This window comes from Talpa occidentalis, unplaced genomic scaffold, assembly GCF_014898055.3.
Source record: "Talpa occidentalis isolate TD23 unplaced genomic scaffold, MPIMG_talOcc4v2.1 talOcc4.9, whole genome shotgun sequence".
Classification (NCBI taxonomy): domain Eukaryota; kingdom Metazoa; phylum Chordata; class Mammalia; order Eulipotyphla; family Talpidae; genus Talpa; species Talpa occidentalis.
Window position 1 is genome coordinate 49,485,917 of NW_023605305.1, and position 25,097 is coordinate 49,511,013.

A 25,097-nucleotide genomic window follows, 5' to 3' on the forward strand; every position below is an offset into this window, starting at 1 on the left:
ATAATCAACAGTTCAGTAAAGTAACAGGATACAAAATCAACACACAAAAATCAGTAGCCTTCCTATACACAATCAATCTGAAGAAGAAGAAATCAAGGGCCTCCCTGGTGGCACAGCCGTTGAGCGCTGGATTGCGAAGCTGCCTGCAGCCTCTGCAGCGCCGGTTCAATCCCCAGTCGCCGGGTGAGGGTCCCACATGGCGCGCAGACCTCTCCTGCCACCCGCTGCTTCCCCTCAGCAGTTTGTACTTCATCAGTCTGCTGTTCTGTTCCCTGCTCTGGCTCTGGTGAATTCTCTCACCCTCCGTGCTTCTGATTGTACCCAGTGCTTGTATAAATAAAGAAAGAAAGAAAGAAGAAATCAAGAAAACCATCCCTTTTATAATTGAAACAAAAAAAAATCAAATAGTTGGAAATAAACAACTAAAGAGGTGAAAGACCTATACAAAGAAAATTATAAAACACCTCTAAAAGAAATAGAAGACACAAAGAAATCTAAAGTCATCCCCTGCTCATGGATCGAAGAATTAACATTATTAAAATGTCCATCCTAGGCGAAACACTACGTGATATGCACATCAAAGACATCTTTACAGACACATCACCCAAGCAGTGATAGTGAAGGCAAAGATCAACAGCTGGACTACATCAAATTAAAGAGCTTCTGCACAGCAAAAGAGACAATAACAAAAACAAAGAGAAACCCCACCAACTGGGAGAACATTTTTGCACACGACACTAATGATAAAGGACTGATCACAAAAATCTGCAAAGAGCTGATGAGACTCAGCAACAACAAAGAAAATAATCCAGTCAAAAAATGGGCAGAAGAGCTAAAAAGAAACTTCTCTGAAGAGGAAATGCAAATGGCCAACAGACATATGAAAAAATGTTCAACATCACTTGTCATCAGGGAAATGCAAATCAAAACTACCATGAGATACCATCTTACACCAGTGAGAATGGCACATATTAAACAAACTAGCAACAGCAAATGCTGGCGAGGGTGTGGAGAAAAAGGAACTCTTCTGCACTGTTGGTGGGAGTGCAAACTGGTCCAACCACTATGGAGAGCTGTGTGGAGATTTCTGGACCTACTAAACATAGAGCTTCCATATGATCCAGCAATTCCACTCCTAGGTATTTACCCAAAGGACACAGAAACATCAATTCCAAAGAACACCTGCACCCCTATGTTTATAGCAGCACTGTTTACAATAGCTAAGCTTTGGAAACAGCCCAAATGCCCAAAACTAGATGACTGGATCAAGAAGATGTGGTACATATATACCATGGAATATTACTCAGCATTCAAAAAATATAAACACATGCAATTTGCAGCAACATGGATGGCGCTGGAAGGGATCATGCTCAGCGAAATAAGCCAGAAAAAGAAAAATACCGGATGGTCTCACTCATAGGAGGAATCTAGAAAACTTAAATAAGGGACCAGGAAAATGAATAACTATAAGAAAGTTAAAATCAAAATCAACAAAAACTATGAACCAGAGACACTTTCTGGGGGGTGGGGGGCGGGAGGGGAGGGATTGGGGTCAGAATGAGGGGGTTGCAATTGTATGGGGAATATAAAAATAAAATTTATTATTTAAAAAAAAAAAAAAAATAAAATGTCCATCCTACCAAAAGCAATATAAAGATTCAATGCTATTCCAATAAAAACCTCAATGACATTCTTCAAAGAAATAGAACAAATACTGATGAAATTCATATGGAACCACAAAAAAACACAAATAGCCAAAGCCCTATTGATGAAAACATAGGAGAAAGGAGGTATCACACTTCCAAACTTCAAGCTACATTACAAAGCCATAATAATTAAAAGTTTGGTATTGGAACAGAAACAGACACACAGGCCAATGGAACCAAATAGTGAGCCCAGCAATAAAACCACACTGATATGGACAACTGATCTTTAAGAAAGGAGCCAAGAATATACAATGGAACATGAACAGTTTGTTCAATAAATGGTGCTGGGAAAACTGGACCACCATATGCAAAAAAATGAAGCTAGACCACTTGACCTTTCACTGTGCACAAAAATCAACTCAAAATGAATAAAAGAACTGGACATAAGACCTGAAACCATAAAATATATAGAAGACAATATAGGTAAAACACTACAAGACATACATCGTAATAACATATTTAAAATCTCATCACCCAAAGCAAAGAAAGTCAAGGAAAAGATAAACATCTGGGATTACATCAAACTGAAAAGCTTCTGCACAGCAAGAGACATTAACCAAAACAGAGAGACACCCCACTGATTGGGAAAAAAATCTTTGCATTCCATTCAACTGATAAGGGACTGATCACAAAGATATACAAAGAACTCACACAGCTCAACACAAACAAAATAAACAATCCAGTCAAGAAATGGGCAGAAGAACTTAAAAGACATTTCTCCAAAGAGGAAATGCAAATGGCTAACAGGTATATGAAAAAATGTTCTACATCCCTTATAATCAGGGAAATGCAAATTAAAACCACATTGAGATACCACCTTACACCAGTAAGAATGGCACATACTAAAAAAAAAAAACAGCAACAACAAATGTTGGCGAGGATGTGGTGAAAAAGGAACTCTCCTACATTGTTGGTGGGAGTGCAAACTGGTTCAACCATTATGGAAAGCTGTCTGGAGGTTCCTCAGTCTACTAAAGATGGAGCTACCATACAAGCTGACAATTCCACTACTAGGGATCTACCCAAAGGATACAAAAACATTGATTCAAAAGAACACCTGTACACCTATGTTTATTGCAGTACTATTTACAATAGGTAAAACCCAAATGCCCAAAAATAGATGACTGGATCAAGAAGATGTGACATATATACACAATGGAATATTATTCAGCAATCAAAAAAGATAAACTCATGCCATTTGCAGCAACGTGGATGGAACTAGAAGGAATTATGCTCAGTGAAATAAGCCAGAAAGAAAAAGAAAAATATCGGATGGTTTCACTTATAACAGGAATATAAGGGAACTAAATAAGACATCAGTGTAAACAAATAATAACAGTACAAAACACAACAAAGCAAAAACAGACTATTATAAATCAGAGACATCCTGCAGGGGAGAAGGAGGAAGAGGGATCAGAAGGAGGGAGGGAGGAGCACAGGGGACTGAGGAGATGGTGCACGGGTGCACTGGTGAAGGAAACTCTATGGGGACTACAGCTGAGAGGGTGGGAGGAAACAAATATTGTTTAAAAATGAAAAATGATGTAAAAAATTTAAAAAATTAATAAAAAATTAAAAAAAGAAATTTGGTTAGATAAGCTGTTTTCAGTTTTTATTACTAATTCCTATTCAAAAGAAAGTCAGCTTTAAAATATAATTGAGATTTAAATATAAAATATTGCTAAGAAAATTTAGAGATTTAGAATAAAATGTTTATTACTATGAAATTTGAAATACAGAGGTATTTTAATAAGTAATTTGACGTCAAATTATGCTGGACATAGGCCCTCTCATTTTAAACTTGTAGAGTTACATGTCAGTGTAACCACTGTCTCTTGTTGCAAATTCTACTACATTATAGTACTCTACATGTCAAAAAAAACCCAACCAAACAAAAAAAATCCAATTAAAATAATGGGCAAAAGATCTTAATAGACGTTTCCAAAAAAGACATACAGATGGCCAACAGGCATATGAAAAGATGTTCAGCATCACTAATCATCAGGGAAATGCAAATTAAAACCATAATGAAATTATCACCTCATATCTGTAAGAATGATTATTATCAAACAGACATGACACAACAAGTATTGGCAAGAATGTGAAGAAAAGGGACACTTGTACACTCTTGTTGGTAATGTAAGTTGGTGTAGCCACTTTGGAAATAGTATGGAGGATCCAAAAATATTAAAAATAAAATTCCGGGCCTCCCCGGTGGCGCAGCGGTTGAGCGCTGGCTTGCGAGGCTGCCCGCGGCCTCTGTGGCACCGGTTCGATCCCCGGCTGCTCCCCGGCCACCGGAGGAGGGTCCAACATGGCGCGCAGACCTCTCCTGCCGCCCACTGCTCCCCTCAGCAGTGTACTTCGGTCCTTCTGCCTGCTCTGCTCCCTGCTCTGGCTCTGGTGAATTCTCTCACCCTCCCGTGCTTCTGACTGTACCCAGTGCATGTATAAAAACGAAAATAAACAAACAAATAAAGAAAGAAAGAAAGAAAACATGCCTCTATAAAAAAAAAATATATATATTAAAAAAAATAAATAAAAAAAAATAAAAATAGAATTCCTACATGACCTAGCAATTACAGGTCTTGGTATTTTCCCAAAGAAAACAAAAACAATAATTAAAAAAATATATGCACCACCTTGTTCATTCCCCATTATTTATAGTAGCAAGATATGGAAATAACCTAAGTTTCCATTAATGGATGAATGGCTAAAGAAGATGGTACACACACATGTACATATACATATATACGCGACACACACACACATATATGCACACATATACATCTATAAAGAAATACTATGTAATCATAAAAAGAATGAAATCTTTTCATTTGCAACAACATAGATGGACCTTAAGAGAATACTGCTAAACACAGTAAGTTAAAGACAAATATCATATGATTTAACTTATATGTAGAAACTAAGAAAATAAATGAACAAAGTGAAACTAAACTAACAGACACAGAAAAAAAAGCAGTAGTTTTTGGAGGGGAAGTGAAGTTGAAGGGGGTCAAAATACATAAACTCTCAGTTATAAAATAAAAAAGTTGGGGCCTCCCTGGTGGCACAGGGTTGATTAGTCTCAGTGCTATCAAGCTATCCCAGACACTGTGGCATGAGTTCGATCCCTGGCCAGGGAGCTAAACCACATGGCACAGCAGACCTCTCCTGTCTTGCCCACTACTCACCTCAGCAGTGCATTTCAGTAGATCTGCCTGCTCTGCTCCCAACTCTTGTCTCTACGAATCTTCTTAACCCCCCATCTCTGGCCTGCACCCTAGTTCTTATTTTTTTTTTTTTTTTAAATTAATGTGATAGTTCTTTTTTTTTTTTAATATTTATTTATTTATTTATTTATTTATTTATACAAGCACTGGGTACAGTCAGAAGCATGGGAGGGTGATTGAATTCACCAGAGCCAGAGCAGGGAATATAACAGGCAGAAGGACCGAAGTACACTGCTGAGGGGAGCAGCGGGCGGCAGGAGAGGTCTGCGCGCCATGTGGGACCCTCCTCCGGTGGCCGGGGAGCAACCGGGGATTGAACTGGCGCCACAGAGGCTTTGGCAGCTTCGCAACCCCGCGCTCAACCGCTGTGCCACTGGGGAGGCCCTGCACCCTAGTTCTTATATGCATAAATAAATAAAAATAAATCTTTAAAATAATAAAATAAAAAAGTCATGGGGGTGGAATGAACAGCAGGGCAATTATAGACAATGACACTATAGAGCACATTTGAAAATTGCCAGGAGAGTACTTCTTAAAAGTTACCATTTACAGTGACAGATGATAGACTTATTGTAGTGATTATTGCCCAACATATACAAATATCAAATCATTATACTGTGCATCTGAAGCCAATGTAATCTTATGTGTCAATTATACCTTGATGTCTTCGAAAGAATCATCTGAAGAATACTTGATATAAATTATTGAGCCAAAGGAAACACTTGAAACTCTAGGATTGTATGCATTATCCTAGGCCATTCAAAAGTAGATAATCCTAAAACTTCACTTTGAAAAATGATCTCACAAGAAGATTTTTAACAAGAAGGCTAAGGAAGGAGCTTGACTTTTATTTAATATGACACAATTGGAAGTTTAAAGTTTCTGAGCAGGGAAACAACATGATCAGAGCTATCTGCTAGGACACAATCCAGTAAAAATATTGGGATAAATCAGAAAAGAGGGAGAACCTTCTGCATAGTCCTAATGAGAAGTTATTAAGGAAAATTCATAGATAACTCTAAAAGGTAACTGGGAGATTTTAAGTGAAGAGATGAGAAGATGTTTCAGAAGATAAAGTTAATTTTGAAAGTACTGAGGAATGTAAACATAGATTAAATTTCAAGAAGAAATATGTAGAAAAATACATAGATTTAGAGTAAAAAGGAAATAAAAATTTAATGGGGAAATGGAGAAAATTATCAAAAGTATAATTTTAAAAATGAAAAAGGGGCACAGTCTTACTAACAATTTTATTTAGTAAGTGGAGTAATAACAAGGCACAAAGAGGTGGGGAAATGAAAACACCCAAGAAAGGACAATTCCATAGTAGCAAAGATAGGGAAGAATTAAAAAAGAAGAGGTAGTATCAAATGCCACAGAGAAACTAAAGGAGAAAAATGAAGAAAATGAATACAAGATTTTATGAATAGTCAGTACTTCAGAGGAAAGTTTTGATAAGAGCAATCACAACTTCCCCATTTCAAGTGGAAAATAAAATAAACAGTAGAGATTACTCTTGAGAATCTGGGAGCAAAAAGAAGAGAAATATAGCTTGAGAAGTAAGGTGAAAAAAATTTTCTTAAGGGGGAAAAAAAAAACCTATTCATAGGAAAAAGAAAATCCAGTGGGGAAAACATTTAAGTCAACTTCTTAAATAGGTTGAAAGGCAACATTTTCCTCTAAGATAAGAAAGAGAAGAAATGGGTGAAAAATAGAAATTCCAAACTAGAATTTTGAAGGAAAAAAGGTTCAAGAACTCATTGAGATAACCCCAAAAGTATGGAAAGTGATTAATGTAGAAAATGAGGGGACTGAGGATTCAGGGAATGAAATGCTTTGAAAGTTACTATAAAGAAACCATTCAGATCAATAAAGAGAAGAAAAATTCTGTCTAGTAAAATATTCAACTAAAGTTATGGACTATATGAATTTCTCATGAATAAAAGTAGCCTATCTTGAATAAATTGTGAGCATCATTTGGAAAGTCAAATCCTAGAAGGTTTGGAGAGGTTGCCGATAATTGGAATTTGTGAAATATGGTCTGAACAAGTAGATAATGAAAGAGTCTTCAAAAGTAGAGCACTGATAAAATTAATCACAAATGGGTTCAAATGGGGTAATTAAGCAAGTAAAGTCATAAAGACAGTCCAGGATCTCAAAAGACTGAAGGAATGCAAAAAAAGAAAGAAAAAGAAACCCAAACAAGCAAAAAAAAAAAAAAAACCCTGAAGGCAGATAAGAATGAAGACACAGAAAATGTTAGTACTGAAGAAAATTTCATACTGCCCCTAGCTTAGTTTGCCAAATGCAATGGATTCTTAAAACAATATAAAGCATTCTGATGTTAAAAAAATTCCCAAGTTTTAGTTCATTCTGTGTTGGATCTTGCTGTTTCTTGGCAAATCACAATATTGGTGAACCTCTGCTGTGATAAAAATAATACTTTTATTAATACCTTTTATTAAGAAGATCTGTTGTGTGAAGTTGTAAGATTCATAATGAAAATGAAGTTTTGAAATCTATTAAAAATATAAAAAATGCTGTACATAATGATTCTTAGCCTTAACGCTATGTCAATTTATTTTCTTATAAAGTTAGGGTAGCAATTGTAGGAACTGAATTGTTTAACCTTAAACTCCTATTTTATTAGTTATTTGTTGGGAAAGATTATAATCAATTAAACCAAAAATGTTTTTGGAAATATAAATGATTTATTTATTTAGGAATTAGGTTTTTAATTTAAATCTTTTCATTATTAATATTATTATATATATAAATTCAAGGACATAATAAAAGTACAATACAAAGGTTCAATAAAAATTTTATTGAATTAAAAAAATAATTCTTATTGTTAAAGAGTTTCTTACCAAAATCTGCCCAGTTATTTGAGTTGTGATTTCTTTTGCATCCAAGATGATTGAAGGAGGAAGTGATGACACCTCTGCAGCTTTTAAACCTAAAATTACAAGCAGTGGGGTTTCAACATTATTTTTGGTAATATTATGTTTGTTTTAACCAGTATTCACCTTTTCTTCACAGATTTAAACTTCCCTTCTATAGGTATTTCTGAAATACATAATTTTGAAAATTAAATTTTCTAAAATTCTAGATAACAATTTACAAATTATTAGATTTATCCAAGACATATAAGACAAATTAGAATATCAATTACATCTTAACATATCTCTGAGATAGCAAGAAAATATGATAGGAAAATAGGTAATTAGAAAAAATAAAAAGCTAAGAACACTGGAATTCCAATTACAAAGACCACTGGCTGATTGGTCAAAGGATATATGGGTTTTGCAGAAGAGAATGTCTACTAACAGAATGTTATCTGTCTAGCAAATCAATGAGGGGGAAATTTCTCAGAAGATATAATGGTAGGTGACTACTCTCCATGCAAATTCACAGTACCACCAGAATTCTCATGTCCTCTGAGTTTAATTTTATTGTATGCCATATAGATTTTCACTGTGTGCTCATAGTTTTTTGTATTTATTGCTTTAGAGGCAATAGGAGCAAAACTAGTATTTACTGAGAAGCTACTAACCTATAAGCAATTTGTATTTGATAATTCATTTAATCTTGACAAATCCACATGTATGGGAAATTAGTCCCATTTAATAGATGAAATCAAACATGCTTTGATTTTTCTCTCACAAGTCACACTTATAAATAAAATAACTACTAGGACTTTATATATGTATAAGTCAACTGAAAATTCTGTGTTATTGTAGAAATGTTACATAATTATTTACACAGTGATATTTTACACATGCTACATAATGATTTAATAGAAAATATCTAATCAAGTTTAAAAGTATATGGTTTGATAATAAATTCCGTTTCAAAAACTTCTGATTTTCAAGTTTCCTGAATGTGAAGAAAACAGGTAGCACCCTATTAGTTAAAAAAAAAATGTAAGAAATATACACTTTTTAATTAATTATTGAACTTAGAATTATTAGCTAAATTACATTTTTCTAAGAATGGAAACTAATACTTCTAGGGCCTTATAATGTTACAATTTTACTGTTATTAATATTAAGCTTAATGTATGTACAATGTGGGTCTGACATAGAAAATACAGCCTTAGAACATAAAAACATTCCAAAGACGGGAAACTCCTTAATTGACAGCCAAGTAGAGGGAAAAATGTTTGTCATACCAAAATACACAATGTTTCAATATATAGATATAATTTCTACATGTAATACCATAATTTTTTTCTTCTGTGAGTCCCTTAGAAAGTTTGTAGGTATACAAGATTGCTTCTTTATTTCTTGAGGTGTTCTTTACATGCTGAACTTCAAAATGCATGTTTTCTACGTTAGGATACATGACATCTATATGGCATAGCTCCAGAAAATGAGTAGCAAAGAGTGTAAATGCCTAGAATATATAACAACAAATATTAGTAGTTTTAAAATAAACTAGAAATTTCAATTTTAAGTATGTAAAGAAAATTTAAGTTTACAAGTAGTCTGGCAAAGATGTAAAAATAAAGCCAATGACTTTGAGGTTAACATGGTCAATTTAAAGTCCTGAAAATTTTCATTCAATAAAGGAAATGTGTTAGTTATATGCACATATACTTATGTATGTATATCTTACATTACAGAACATTCTTAAAAATTATCTGAAGATACTGAAAAGATGAAATTTACAGAAATAAAACTACCATTTGAAATAATTATTAGAGAAGTAATCCACAAACTAAATGGTAACACTTTCCTCAACTTTAAAAAAAAAACTTTATTTTTTTCTGTTTGAATTGTGCCTTTATTTTATTTTATTATTTTTTTTAATTTTACATATTTATTACATCATTTTTCATTTTTGCACCAGAACAGATATTCCTATTGTTTATTAAAATCCTCCTTTGCTGTGGCCATTCTTTTGTGTGTATACAAAGTGACACAAATTCTTGGCATTGTTTGCCCATTCAGAGAGATCTATTCACATTATCTCTTCCCCAAATTTCCTTGTCACCAATTTCCCATTCACGTTCTTTACAAGTCTCTGACCATCCAGTCAGACCATGGGCCACAGCCCATGAGATGTTATATTACTGCCTATCTGGGCATTTCTCCCCCTCCAATCAAAAAAAATTTGTGCACTGCTTAAAGTTCTGCCTACATGGACCATTTTCCTTCATCACTGGCCTTCAGGGATGGTCCCGAAAGGAGCTATGATGCTGCAGCTATCTACTTTTCAGCAGCATCTGAATATCATGCAAAACCATCTAAATAATGAGGCAAGTCTTCTCTTCCGTTATCATGTGATCATAGGGGACTCTCCATGAGGCTGCAGGCAGACTGAGAAGAAAAAAAAGTAGCAGAAGTGGGGACCATAATCATTTGGACCATTTCTTCATATAATTCCCTTATACCTTCAGGGCCTGCTCCAGGGCAATCATATCTATACCACTTCCATTTGATAGAGTGCTGCAGTACATACCCAACTTTATGGCTGGTGAGTTAGTAACTCCCTGTTCATGATGGGCAGCTCAGGCTACATGTTAACTTGGTGGCCTATTCAGTCTCTATTCATGCACAGTAGCAAGTTAATAGCTACTTCTCAAAATGGAAGTAGTTATCCACAAAGAATGGAAGGCTTTTGTTCTAAAATTCCAATGGCTTGTGCTGCAATTCACTAACAGGGGCCTACCAAATGTTCCAAACATATCTCTATCTGCTGCTGACACTCACTTTCAAACACTGTTGAATCTCCTTAATCATATGGCCTCTGTGAAAGAGCAGTTTTCATGGCTGAACCTGTTACAGAGCCTTCTCTTGTTCTGGGACCCCACTCAAAATTAGCAGCTTTCAGGTCACTTGGTAATAGTGTCAGAGTAGCCCAAATGAAGAATATGCTGCCTCTAAAATACAATTTTAGACTCTCAGTTGGGTTTTTTTTTTGGTTATAAGGAGAGCCAGGGTATAGGAAGTATATAAAAACTTATCCTTAGAAAAATAACTCACCATGTCCCACACACTGCACTCCTAGATATTTCACTGAGGTATAAGGCCTGGGTACTTCTAGATTTATTTCCCTCCTTTGATACACAGACATCTTGCCAATAAGTCTAGCGTACAGAAGTTGCTATTCATTGCTCACTGGGTCCAACTATCATAATGTTACCAATGTAATGTGGAAGAGAAAAGTAATCAAGATCTTTGCAAACTAAATTATGGCATAGAATTGGACAGCTGGAGTTGGATGGTGAAGGTGTAATACTGACCTTGCCAACTGAAAACAAACTGCCTATGGTGGTCCTTATTGACAGGTATGGAGGAAAAAACATTCGTTAGATCAATTAGCTGTATACCATGTATCAGGGGATGTATTAATTTGTTCAAGCAATGAAACCACATCTGGCACAGCAGCTGCATCTACAGTCACCACCTGGTTAATATTGCGATAATCCACTGTCATTCTCCAGGATCCAGCTGTCTTCTGCACAGTAAAATAGTGAGTTGAATGAGGATGTAGTAGGATCACCATTCCTGTATCTTTCAAATCCCTGATGGTCTAACTAACTTCTAATCACACCGGGAAAGTAGTACTGCTTATGGTTTACTATTTTCCTAGGTAGAGCAATTCTAGTGGTCTTCTTAGAACTTTCATTTGGCCATTCCTACTATAATAGACCTTATTCCATGGGTCAGAGTATTCAGTGTGGGTATTCTGCCAGCTGCCAACTACATCTCTCCCAATTATGCATCCAGAAGTGGGGTTCAGCCTGCTCCAACCTGATGTCCCTCCATAATTATCCCACATCCTTAATATCCAAGTTTCACACCTGTTCCCCAGATTTCTATCTTTGAAAATTAGAATACTCAAGTAGTTCTTTGGAAACACAGTGTACCATCTCATGGCCACATTTTGTACCTCACCTTTAGGGTCCTGCTGGAACTTGAATCTAATTATAAGTCTACAAGTAAAGAGTGGTAGTAGGGTTGGGTTCTGAAGAAAATCAGCATTATCTTACATGTAACTGTCTCAGAGGAGACCATTACAGTGTGTTCATTTAATGCAAAGTTAATTCCCCTGGAGTAGAGCAGCCGCTCCCACTGCGGGTGGTGAGGCCTGTTCCACTGGCAAAAAGTAAAAACAAATAACAACAAAAAGACCTCATCAGAATTCAGGAACTCAATGTCTCCATTTTCACAGGGGTTTCCCTACATGGCCCCCTTCCAACTCTCAGGATCACATTCTTTCCCATTAGTAACTAATTTGCTACTAGGTGGTTAGAGTTTTCAACTTACAAGTAATTCAGAAATTCACAGGATGAGATTCTGGGATTGATTTTTAGTATTCTCAAGTCTACAGAAGATAGTGGTCTCCTTCAGGTAACACAGAGAAGCTTCTATGCCAGAATTTATGCAGGAATTTGAATTCCTGAACTCATCTTTTTCTTTCCCCAGTCTGTTCAGCTCCAATAGGAACAATCTCATTATACTGTTAGCTTGCCAAAAAAGCTTGAAAATATCATATACTACAGTTACCCAGTTCCTTGTTTATAAGTGGTTCTGAATAACCAATACCGCTATTTTGCTTATTTCTGTTGACAGATGACACTACGGATTACTACAGATCTCTGTACTATTGCCACTAATATATTTAAATATAATCATATTAGAAAGTCAATTCAAGAAACCTCAGAAGCAATTCAAAAAATATTTTTTAGCAATTCAAAATTCAAAAACTCATTAAAATTCTGTTCCTCTAAAATCAGCCTCAATACCAACATCTTTATTATTCAGGGTTCTCAAGAGAAACAGAACTAATAGGCTGCATATATGGTATGTGGGAGGAGGTGGGGAGAAAGAATTGAAAAGATTTATAAAGAATTGGAGTTTGACAAGTCCCCAAATGTGCAATCAGCAAGCAGGAGACCTGGCAGAAGCAATGGTATAATTCCACGCCAAATGCTGGCAGGCTAAAAAGCCAGGATGAATTGGTGTTTCAGTTAAAGTAGGAAAGTTAGAAGCAATGTTCCAGATTGAAATCTGTCAGGCAGAAGTTTCCTCTTATTCGCAGGAGGGTCAGGCCTTCAAATGATTGAATGGGGTATATCACAGTAAGAAGGGCAATCTGCTTTACTGGTTCTATGAATTGAAATACTAATCTCATTCATAGACAATCTCAAAATACACCCAAAATGGTGTTTGGCCAAATGTATGGAACCCATGGTCCATACATAGTCAAGTTGACACAAAAAATTAACCATCAAAGATGGTTAACTAATTTAGCTAACTAGTTTTTTAAATCCTAGCAATCAATACATACAACTTACTCATAAGAGAAATTGACAGATTCAGAATTATAAAAATTAGTATCTATTAACATTACTTTTGATTCATAATATACCTTTCTTTAAGTAAAAATATTTTTCTCATCCTATAAAATAAAAATATTATGAACTCACATTTAAGAAAACAGACTGCACCTTAGGGTAATTTTAAGGTATTTTAGAAAAGAAAAAATGACAACTTCCTTCGTATCTGATATATTTTGAGCGATCTAAGAAGATATTTCACAAACAAGCTTAATAATAGAGAAAATCAGCTTATTTTACAAAGTAGATTTACGAAAAACATATTTTCCCTCAAATTTTATTAATTTGTCATTTACACAACTATATAATTCTGGAGGTATATTTTCATACTTCCAAATGTGTACATTTCACTAACCAGCCACCAAAATACCTGTGAAAATGATCTTATTCCCTTTCTTCCTCTCTCTCTTCTCCCTCTAGCAATCAGTATATTTTTCACAGACTCTAGAATTATTTTTGCTAGAATTTGCCAATTTGTTTTCTGATTTTTATATTCTACAATTAAATGATAACATTCATTATCTGATGTAGTGAATGACTGATTTGCATATGCCAACCTTCATCACCATATAAAATCTATGTGATCATGATGAATGACTCTTAACATATTGTTGGATTCGATTTGCTAAGATTTTGAGAAAACTGATACCTTTAAAGGAATGAAATATTATGTAAAATAAATCTTCCATAAAATGACTTGAAAAGTCTACTGTTTTACTTCATGTTGTAATATCACAGCCAATGTTATTACACGTGGAGACAATTATTGAAATTCTTTCTTGTTTTGCTACTTAGTTTGATTAAATTATAGTCAAGTAACTACAGTTATAACATTTATACATCTTGATTTCCTTCTTTCCTTTTCTACAACATACTATCATAATAATAGTTCCTGCTTCCATCAGAAATGAAGTAACAAAAATATATGCTATGGCATGTTTTCATTCCCTAAAATATACATCTACTTGTAGGTATGTATAAAATCCAATCATGATAAATATATCAATGATACATTTTTAAAAGATTCAAAATTAATACACTTAACATACATAAAAAAGAATACCTTTAAACTTAGTAGATATTCACAGACAGCATAACAAATGCCAATACCTTCTTCTGTATCAGTACCTCTGCCAAGTTCATCAATTAATATCAATGATTTGTCATTAGCACTATGTAGAATATATGCTATCTGAAAAACATAATTTTAGTATCATTCATTGTCACCAAAAAGCTGTCACTACCATAGAAAAAAAATTGAGGAAAACCTAGTCTTTTTATTACTTCATCTAAAATACATTTTTATAGAGAAATCCTGCTGAGCAGAAACTAACACATTATTTTTCCTTCCTAAATATCTCATGACTAAAAATTCTAATAGAATGTTGATATGTCTATAAATAAGACATATACATATGTGTGTGAGATATCAGAGTAAATAATCATTATCTGAAAAACTCCTATTTTAGAGTAATAAAACAGAGCAATGAATTAAATATTTAAAGTACAGTCATTTACTTTTCCACAAATGAGTAATCAATTATTGTCATAAAATACTCAAAACTATCAAATTTACTTTAACACCTCTATATTCAGTAAAGATAGAAATAAAGATGTAAGAAAAAGTATTCCAGTCCACTGATTTCTGGTTAAACCAATTTAAATACATGCCCAACAAAGACCAAGACTTCAACTAAAAGAAATGATCCTTCTCCACTGTGTATTGCTAACCTCTTCCTCAAGAGAGAATTACATACTTACTACATCAATAGTGACCTTCACAGTCAATTTACCTTTCCATTGGACTAAAATTCTTGAAGGCTAGGACCATTTAAAAATATATCCCAGGGCCTCCCTGATGGCGCAAGGAGTTAAGACACAGCACTATGAAGCTATCCGCAGCCACTGCGAGAGTTCAATCCCCAACCAGGGAGGTGACCCACATGATGTAGCAGACCTCTCCTTACTAGCCTGCTGCTCCTCTCATCAATGTATTTCAGTGGATCTGCCTGTTCTGCTCCCCACTCTGTCTCTGTTGAATCCTCTCACCCCCCATACCTCTGGCCTGTACCCCAGTTATCGTATACATACATAAATCTTTTAAAAATATATATATCTCAAGCATCTAATACATGCTTCCATAGATATTCAATATATATTCAATATATTCAATAATAATTATATAAATGTCAGATACTATGGGACAAATAACTTTGGTTTTCCCTGTCTACTGAAAATTAGCCAACTGTTCAGTGATCCAATAATTCCTACCTACTAAACATAGCCTGAGAGCTATAATGAATTCCTGTAGCCCTTCAAGTTTACTGGACGTTTGCTCAGATCAGAAATAGGCGATACTACATACTTTGTTATAGGAAGTGAAAACTCTGTAAGAGAAAGGGGGATGATTTTTAAAAGTCTTCCACCACATTGATTTCTTATTTTAATATCGAGTCTAACTAGTAGAATAGATACTATGAAAAATGGTTCTAAGCAGGTCATCATTTTCTAAAAAGTCTTTTATGTATTCCATACAAAAACATGAAAGCACATTTTTATTATCCAATAATACTAGCTTTTTCTTTAAAAGTGTATTTTTCAATAAAACATTTGCTGCCATTTCTATATAAGACAGAAATTAGGAAGCTGTCTTTGACTGCCCTCTGGCTCTTGTAGAGGAGTATAAGCACATCTGTTGATTTTAGTGTAAAAAATATTCTTAGATAACAATTGACCATTAGTAGGAGAATTTAATATGCTTTTAACATTAAAAAAGTTTAGGTTGTGTACCTCTTTCATTTCCTTCATAAATGTTGATGAATTTGTTTCAATATCATCATCAGTACTGATTCTTGTAAAAATCTGTTCAGCAATTCTAAAGGAAGCATATTCTGCTGGAACATATGATCCTGTAGAATACAAAATCAAAGAAAATTGATATGCTTTTATAAAATGTAAGTATTAACATTTTGCACTTTTCATTAACTCCAATTATTGACTAGCTTATTTTGGATTATGTGGTGGGAAAAGCACTGCATTTGGAGTTAGAAGACATGACCCCAGTTCTGTCTCTTGTTTTATAACCTTGGACAGTACTTAAACTCTATCTGTCTCATCTTTCTCATAAATAAAAGGGAAATATTTGTCCTACCTATTGTGCCAAGCTATATGTAAGTTCAAATAAAACAGTATATATTCAAATACATTACCTATTGTAAAATTGATAAAAATTTTTATAGATTATAAAGAACATTTAAAATATGAAAATTTGAAGGAAATGCTTATGAAGCTCTAGTTAATAAAAATCACTGTAGAAATAGGGCCTCCCTGGTGGCGCAGCAGGTTAAGCACAGCGCTGTGAAGCTGTCCGCAGCCTCTGCAATGTGGGTTCGATTGCCAGCCAGCCAGGGAGATTCCCACATGGCATGGCAGACCTCTCCTGTGGCAACCATTGCTCCTCTCAGCAGTGCTTTTGGTCCGTCTGCCTGTTCTGCTCCCCACTCTGTCTCTGGTGAATCCTCTCACCCTCCTGCATCTCTGCCCTGTACCTCAGCTATTGTATAAATAAAAAATAAATCCTTAAGAAAAAAATCACTGTAGAAATAAATATGTGCTAGGAAACAGTTATTAGAAATGTTCATAAATACCCAGGATCAGAATGGAAACAATTTTCTAAGAAGGTGAATTTTCATCCATTAGACTTCTTGTGCCTGAGAATTTTATCACAGTAAAACTAATCTAACTATTCATCTTTTGAAAATAAATTAATCTGGTTAGTGGACCTACTTCTATTAGGAATGGGATATAAAATCTAAAATTTTAAGAAGATAAGGTATACATACAGCTGACTGGGGAAAACATCAAGTATACAGAACTCTGTATAGACAATAGGAGTGAAGAAACAAAGTCAGATTATTCCAGAATATAAAACAAAGGCAAAGATCAAGAAAAGGATCTATTCTGAAGAATATGGACTAGCATTATAGAAGTTTTCTGGCTGATATTTTGCTTCTGGTCTGGCTCTCTAATAATTTATCATCCAGAGTGATCCATCTAAAAGTCAAATCCAATCATGTCATTTTCTTGCTTAAATTTCAATAGTTCCCTATAGATTTCTGGATAAAGTTCAATCTCTTCAGTTAAGTACTTAAGGTCCTTCATGATCTTACTCCTATCTATCTCTCCAGCTTTATATCCTACAACCTCTCATAGCCACTCTATTCTACAAAGCAAAGGAGCTATAAAACATCTGGACTACTTGTAGTTCTCTGGGCACATAATACTGCTTTTTGTTTCTGTGCTTTAGAAAATGTTCTTGCCTCTCCCTGGAAACTCTCCATCTTTCTCATACACGTCTCTTAAATTTGTAATATTTATTATATATTATCTCACTTAATATTTACAATTCTTAGAAGCAGATCTTTTAAGTCCTATTCTTTCTATTATTATCTGATTCTGAAATATTATAAATACTTTTAGGTATTTCAGAGGTTTAAGTTGGGGACAAGAGAAGTAGAATAATTATCTTCAAATATTTGAGGAGAGAATGGATCGTTCTAGAATGCACAGAAGAACTAAAACTAATGAGTAGATGTTATAAAAGTCAGATTTCAATTTGGTATAAAGAATGGTCTAACAATTAGAGTTAGTATGTTTTTTTAAAAGACAGAGTTCCTCAAAACCATTAAAATGGAAGTGGGATTATTATGGCACATGTGAATCAGACAGTATTCTTACAGAGAAGAAAGTTGTTTAGGATGTCCTTTTAATTCCATAAAATAAATAATTCAATTAAATATTTACTCTTCATGCTTTCATTCACCTCTGATTTTCTTTCCCACTAGTAAGAGTAAATTTGTGCTATTTGGCCAAAATTATTATTACTATATTTCCCTTACAATCCATTATGTTAGACCAGGATTTCTCAACTATGACATTACTAACAACTTGGATTGGATAAATCTAATTTTTCTTTAATAGTCTGGAGGTCTTTTTTATTTCTCACACCTCTCATGCCCTGAATTCACAGGGAATGGGTTCCAGCAGCTCAAGCGCCTTTCCATTGGTTCTCACAAAGTGTGCTTCTCTAAGGGAGCAGGCTGGTGCTTCAGTGGAATCCAAGTACCTTTCTCTTTGGCTTCCTTTTTTCCTGATCATTTTCTTTTTTCACATTTCAGGAAGCTATCTCAGCTCTTAAAGCACTTGATATGCTCTTGGCAAGTATCTTACCCTTTGTTTGTTTACAACAATGCCAACTGCATGCTGGGTAACATTACAGTCTATTCCAGTTTTGCCATGGTAACATTTGTCAGGCATTCATTCTTGAACATTGCCCATTCCCTTAATGGCTACAATACCACCTTTCCTGTAGATCTGCATGTATGTGACCAAAGGAACATCTGCATGTTTTCTAAAAGGCCTAGAGAACACACAGGGGGTGCCTCTCCTTCCCTTCATGTTGGTCATTTTTGGCAACTTACTGGAAGATGGTGGTTCTAGATAAACCTTTCTTACAGTGTAAGAGGGGTACTATCCTGTGCACTGTAGGGTGCTTAGCAGCATTAATAAAGTCAATCTACACTCTCCCTCAGTGGTGACACACAAAAAGACATTGCCAAATTCTGAGGGACAAAGGGTACCATCATCCAAAGAGTACCATTGGTTGAGAACTACATTAGGGCCAATCATCTCGACAAATTCATATGGTCTTCAAGGAAACCAAGTTTCCAGAGATAAGAGGCAAATTGTGCCTCTACAACAGGAAATATATAACAATGTTAGGCCAGTGATAGCCTATTTTGTGTGTGTGTGCGTACAGGTGCGTGCATACAGATGTGTGTATGTCATATCAATTTCTGTGGCCAAGTTACTAGTAGTTCCAAAATTAAGCAAGGAAAATATATCTGTCCAATGTTAAAATTTTGGAAAAATCTGGGCCTCTCCTGGTGGCACAGCAGTTGAACACTGGGTTGTGACGCTGCCTGCAGCCTCTGCAGCGCCAGTTCAATCCCCAGCCACCAGTGAGGGTCCCACAAAAAAAAAAAATTTTTTTTTGGGAAAAATCTCACTTGCATCATTAAAGGCATATTTCACACCTTTCTCACAACAGTTTTTGATTCCTAATTATTATATGATTATTAATTTAGTAGTAGCTAATATTGCATTCATAGTTACAATAGGAAATTTCTACTTCTGTTATATCCTACAAATTTTTAGTGCAACTGAATCCAATGACATTTAATAAATATCATTACTAAAAGTCATGGTCTACATAACAGACACTATTACACATTTAACAAGAAACTCTACTTCAAACTCCACTTGAGTTAGACAGCTAAAACTGAAAAATCAGCACAAAACCTTTTGAATGGGGAACATAACTGGTAACTACAAAGTAAAGCCATACTTACCAATCTGGGCCATGATCTGACAAAGAGCAATTTGTTTTAAATATGTGGATTTCCCACTCATATTTGGCCCAGTTATGATCAAAAAGTTACTCCCTTCCGTAATATAGGTATTGTTGGGAACAGGTTTTTCCACAGATATTTTTTCAAGAATGGGATGCCATCCCTGCTTGATTGCTAAAGTATCGGTAAATTCTGGCCGAACTAAGGAAAAAATGGTTTTGAAGGATTAATGCATTTAAAGAGTCTGTGGTAAATATACATTTTATACCAAACCCCTACCTAATCCTTCTAAGTTATAACTGATGTACTCCAATCACCATCTCAACTTTTATTCACTTTCAGGAAATCCTAAGATTTAACTCCCACTCATTGTCAGGGACTGCAAAACAGTTTATAGCATTTTTACATTTATGTAGATTAAAAACAATTAATTAGCATTGATAATACTTTTAAAATAACTATTAATTGCCCAAACTATAGAATTACATGTTTTCTTAGTGCTTATCTTCAGCAATATTGCAAATTTGGCATACATAGCTTTTCAAATGAAGTATGAATAAAATGAAACCAAATATAAAAGTAATTTTCTAGCCAAACCCTTAGAAAATTTTGTCTAAAAGAAAATCTCAGAGGATAGAAAAGAGCAGACAACACAAAAGATATTGCTAATTTATAGAAACAAATAATGATAGGGTCTCTGTGGGTACATTTTGGGGTGAAAGGAGGAAGAAAAGGGTGTGAGGACAAATAAAAGCTACGATGCTTATTCCTCTAGATGAAACACAAGGAGGGCGTCCCTGGTGGCGCAGGGGTTAAAGTTTCAGCACTATCAAGCTATAGCCAGCCACTGTGGCATGAGTTTGATCCCTGGAGGGGGAGCTGACTCACATGGCACAGCAGACCTTTCCTGTCTTGCCCACTGCTTCCCTCAAGCAGTGTATTTCATTGGATCCACCTGTTCCGCTCCCCACTCTGTCTCTGGTGAATCCTCTCACCCACTTTCCACACCTCCAGCCTACACCCCAGTTCCTCTATGCATAAATACAAATAAATAATAAAAAATAAAATAGATGAAACAAATGGATAAACCTGAAAGCATTCACTTGAAAAGTGAGACTGATTAAGGGGAAAAAAGCTTTTTTGTTGTTTTGTTTTTTTAAATTTAAGATCTTTTTTTAAAATATTTTATTTTATATAATTCTTTTTTTTTTTTTTTTATAGAGGCATGCTTTTTATTTATTTGTTTGCTGGTTTCTTTGTTTGTTTTGTTTATACATGCACTGGGTACAGTCAGAAGCGCGGGAGGGCGAGAGAATTCACCAGAGCCAGAGCGGGGAGCAGAGCAGGCAGAAGGACCGAAGTACACTGCTGAGGGGAGCAGCGGGCGGCAGGAGAGGTCTGCGCGCCATGTGGGACCCTCCTCCGGTGGCCGGGGAGCAGCCGGGGATCGAACCGGCGCCGCAGAGGCCGCGCGCAGCTTCGCAACCCAGCGCTCAACCGCTGCGCCACCGGGGAGGCCCTTATATAATTCTTACATCATTTTTCATTTTTGCACAATGTATGCATTTTCATTTTGGTTATATTCCCCATACAATTGCACCCCCCTTATTTTGACCCTAACCAAAAACCTAAATAAAGAATCAGGAAAAAGACGAACTATAATAAAGAAAAAAAAAGGTTTTTTAAATGAAATATGAAAATACTTTGTATACTTATTCCACCCTACTAAAATAAGTGAACATAATTTTGGAAATGTTACTGATAATTTTAATTAGAAATTTCGATATTATTCATGATATTAAGTCTATAATTATTCAACCTTAATTATCATATATTAGTTCTTTACATTTGAATACTTGAGTATGTTTATTACTGATAGTTGTATTAAGAAATTTCAAGGGGGCCTCCCCGGTGGCGCAGCGGTTGAGCGCTGGGTTGCGAAGCTGCCCGCGGCCTCTGCGGTGCCGGTTCGATCCCCGGCTGCTCCCCGGCCACTGGAGGAGGGTCCCACATGGCGCGCAGACCTCTCCTGCCGCCCGCTGCTCCCCTCAGCAGTGTACTTCGGTCCTTCTGTCTGCTCTGCTCCCTGCTCTGGCTCTGGTGAATTCTCTCACCCTCCCGCGCTTCTGACTGTACCCAGTGCATGTATAAACAAAACAAACAAACAAACCAGCAAACAAATAAATAAAGCATGCCTCTATCAAAAAAAAAAAAAAAAAAAAGAAATTTCAAGGGAATAACTTGAAGTATTCATTACATATTTAAAAACTACTTAAAATTTATATTCAAAAATTCTGTCTATAGGTTTGGGAAACAAAAACAATTTCCTGAACTTGTGATACTCATATCTAAGGACTAATTTAGAAAACACTCACTTTGGGTATTCATTTCTCTAATAAGTATTAGTCATACTACTTCCAACGAGTTTTCAGATTTCAGCTTTATAAATTTGGACTATCATTTTCACCAAGGAGGTATTTCTGTGCTCTTATTTTGAGAACTTTTAAAGTTTCTTGCAGATTTTTCTTTCTGAATTGTCAATTTCTTTTTAAGTAACTTTCTAACTTTTAAAAGAAATGTTAAGGCTCACTTCACTATCTCAATTTTGAGTCTAAGTTTAGAAACCAGCCAAGAGACTGTATTTCAGGTAAATAAAATGTAAAACATTCATGACTGTTGTATAAAATTGCTTGAACTGAATACAAATTTCACTATGCTACATATTTATTCCAAAAAAAGTAACTCACCATAGTCAGAAAGAGTGCAGGCATGAGCAAATGACAGCAGCATATCCAGCATTGACACAGTGTCAGAGAGTTTGTATAAACAATGAATATGTTCATAAATCTCACTAAGTAGTTTGCACACTATCCTGAAAGTACATGTTTGTTTAGACAAGGGATGTTTTTTAAAGAAGGATATATAATGTAATTGTAAAACACTTTAAATTTATTGCCTGAGGTAAAACAGCATTCACAGTTGAGTTGTACACTACAGATAAAGTTCTTTATGCAACTATTTCATTTTAGAGATGAAGAAATGGAAGTTCATACTCAAGGTCACAGCTACTTAGTAGCAAAGAATCCATCTTCCAGTGTATTAATACCACTTTTTTGAAACTATTGCTTTTATTAGGTACTAATAACATGGATTTTAATAAAAATATTTCATAGAAATCATCTAAAGCCCTCACTATATTTCAACAGATACCATTTGCTAATAACTTTGTGGTTTTACAAGTGTTAAATTCAACACAATAATATTTCTATTATCTCTGTTTCACATTTCTAATATCTCTCCCAACAACTTCCTCTCTTCCTTTCCCCTCACCTTTTCTCTCCTCCCTCTCTCTCTTCCTCTCCCTTTCACTCTCCCTCTCGTAATGACATAATTTAAGTCTTTCTGTGGCAGTTATCATATTGTGATATGTTTTTCCCTTACAAGGAAAACATATGTTCCCCAAATTTACTATATATTATAATCTCTTTGGTCTATAACCTGAAATTGTTTTGAGAGCCCAACCTTTTTCTTCACCACCTCAACTCACCAATTCAGAATGTTTCATTTCTTATTTCTAGTTATATTGGTGCTATTTCATGAACAGCAAGAGACTGGCACTATTGTAACACTCTATAGAAATATATAGGCATGAGGGCTAAAGGTTTACATTATAGAAGAAGAATAAATAAAAGAAGCCCAAAATAAGCCCATGATGTGCCAAGTTCTACATCATGGGAATGTATACTACAGAAGTATTAGTTACAATGAGTTCTTTTAACAATTAGATTTTCCCTCAATTTTCTGTGAAGCCTTGTGATCCCAATCACAACGACAGGACTTTTAAGGTTAACTATTATTCCAAGAAATGTTCTTTCTTTGCTATAATCATAATCTTACAATTTTTTGTATCAGACAACAAATCAGTTATGAAATGTTTCATAGTGCCTCAAATTAAAACAATTTAATTCAATATTCAAAAATTTCAAGTGCTCTTACATGTAAGTCATGTGATATATTTCTCTCAAAGACTCTTGGCATCGTTCATTCATTTTAATTAAATCTGCTGATGTAAAGCTGTAAGAATTTTTCACTTTAGAAATCTGCTAGGAAATTTGAAAAAACAAATGTCAAGGTATGTGTACATGCTTATGAAATAAAACAAAGATTTTAAACAGAAATATAGGTATTCAGGTTAACCACTCAATTTTTGAGACACAGTATCACAAAGAAAATCCCAAATAATGTTAATAAAAGCGAAAAGAAGATCACTTGTAAAGATAAAGCAGGACTTTCCCAACCTCATCGATCAGACATGATTATTTTTACAGGTTTTAAAGTGGTCATGTAGAAATGCTAAAGTACTACCTCTTATAACCAATATGCATAACAGATATCAGTAGTCCTCAGTCTTATCTCTGACCCATCACCCTTATCTCACCTTACCACCCTTGCCCCTTATCTGAACCTTACTCAATCCCCATTACTAAGTCTCAACCCATTCTGTATTTCATCCATCACTCTTCTTGGTAATGCAGTATCTATTTAAAAGCCCTGAAAGTGAAATGATTTGTCAAAAGGTACCCCCTGGGAGCTGAGAAGGCAAAGATTAAAGTGGGTTCAAATTATCCAACCTGGGATGTTGTGGGGAGTTAATATGCATGTAGGAAAAGATATTTTCATAGTACAAAGGTCGATATTGGATTTTAAGGTAAATAGATTTCTTTACTACAGGACTTTTCAATCTTTAATAGAAAGATGTGGATATGGTTCAGTACTTTCCAAATTTCTTTGATCAAATATACCTTTTATCTTTATATTAAGGTTCCAGAATTGTGTGAAGCACTGTCCTTGATATTTCTCAAAAAAAAAAGTTTCTAAAACACTTTTAATTAGATTAGCTATTAGATAGCAGGGGTAGGAGAAGCAATATACAAAATTATTCAGAAATTCGGAATATGAAACTCTAGGAGTTCCTGACAACATATAAATGCAACTCTGTAAAATCAGAAACAATAATTTTCTAAACAAAATTCCAGAATGGACCTTAATAAACTCTGAAGGAAGTTTATCACTGGGTAGGGCTGCACAATCTGTAGTCATCTGGATGAAAAATCCTCTAGCAGAGCTAAAACTTGTCCTTAAAGGAAGACTGTATTTTTCTGCAAGTTGCGATATCATTCCTAGTGACCAGAAATAAGAAAAACAAAAGCAAGACATTTTAATGAGAAAATAACTCTTCATCTGTTAAAAAAAAAATCCAATGATTTTTTTCTTGTTATTTTATATATATAATTATATAATACATACATATCATAGGAAAGTGTTACTACTCTTATTTTGTTTAAAAGTAACATATATTATAGAATTTTTGAAAAGTTAGAAAAACACAAGTTGTAATGTG

At 34.8% G+C, this 25,097-nt stretch overlaps 1 protein-coding gene across 4 annotated transcripts in view; it reads right to left on the reverse strand.

Moving 5' to 3' along the window:
- MSH4 (mutS homolog 4) overlaps positions 1 to 25,097 on the reverse strand; it is an 82,494-nt gene that overhangs the window by 9,588 nt on the left and 47,809 nt on the right. For 3 of the 4 annotated variants that reach the window (XM_037500030.2, XM_037500029.2, XM_037500028.2), the window contains 8 exons: positions 24,740 to 24,876; positions 23,693 to 23,796; positions 22,444 to 22,568; positions 19,697 to 19,897; positions 16,077 to 16,195; positions 14,350 to 14,478; positions 9,160 to 9,334; positions 7,807 to 7,895 (listed from right to left, as the gene is read on the reverse strand). In XM_037500030.2, the coding sequence (XP_037355927.1) occupies positions 7,807 to 7,895; positions 9,160 to 9,334; positions 14,350 to 14,478; positions 16,077 to 16,195; positions 19,697 to 19,897; positions 22,444 to 22,568; positions 23,693 to 23,796; positions 24,740 to 24,876 (1,079 nt within the window). Of the gene's footprint in view, positions 1 to 7,806; positions 7,896 to 9,159; positions 9,335 to 11,186; positions 11,402 to 14,349; positions 14,479 to 16,076; positions 16,196 to 19,696; positions 19,898 to 22,443; positions 22,569 to 23,692; positions 23,797 to 24,739; positions 24,877 to 25,097 lie in introns of those variants that run through there. The other variant, XR_005123019.2, reaches the window with a different exon arrangement.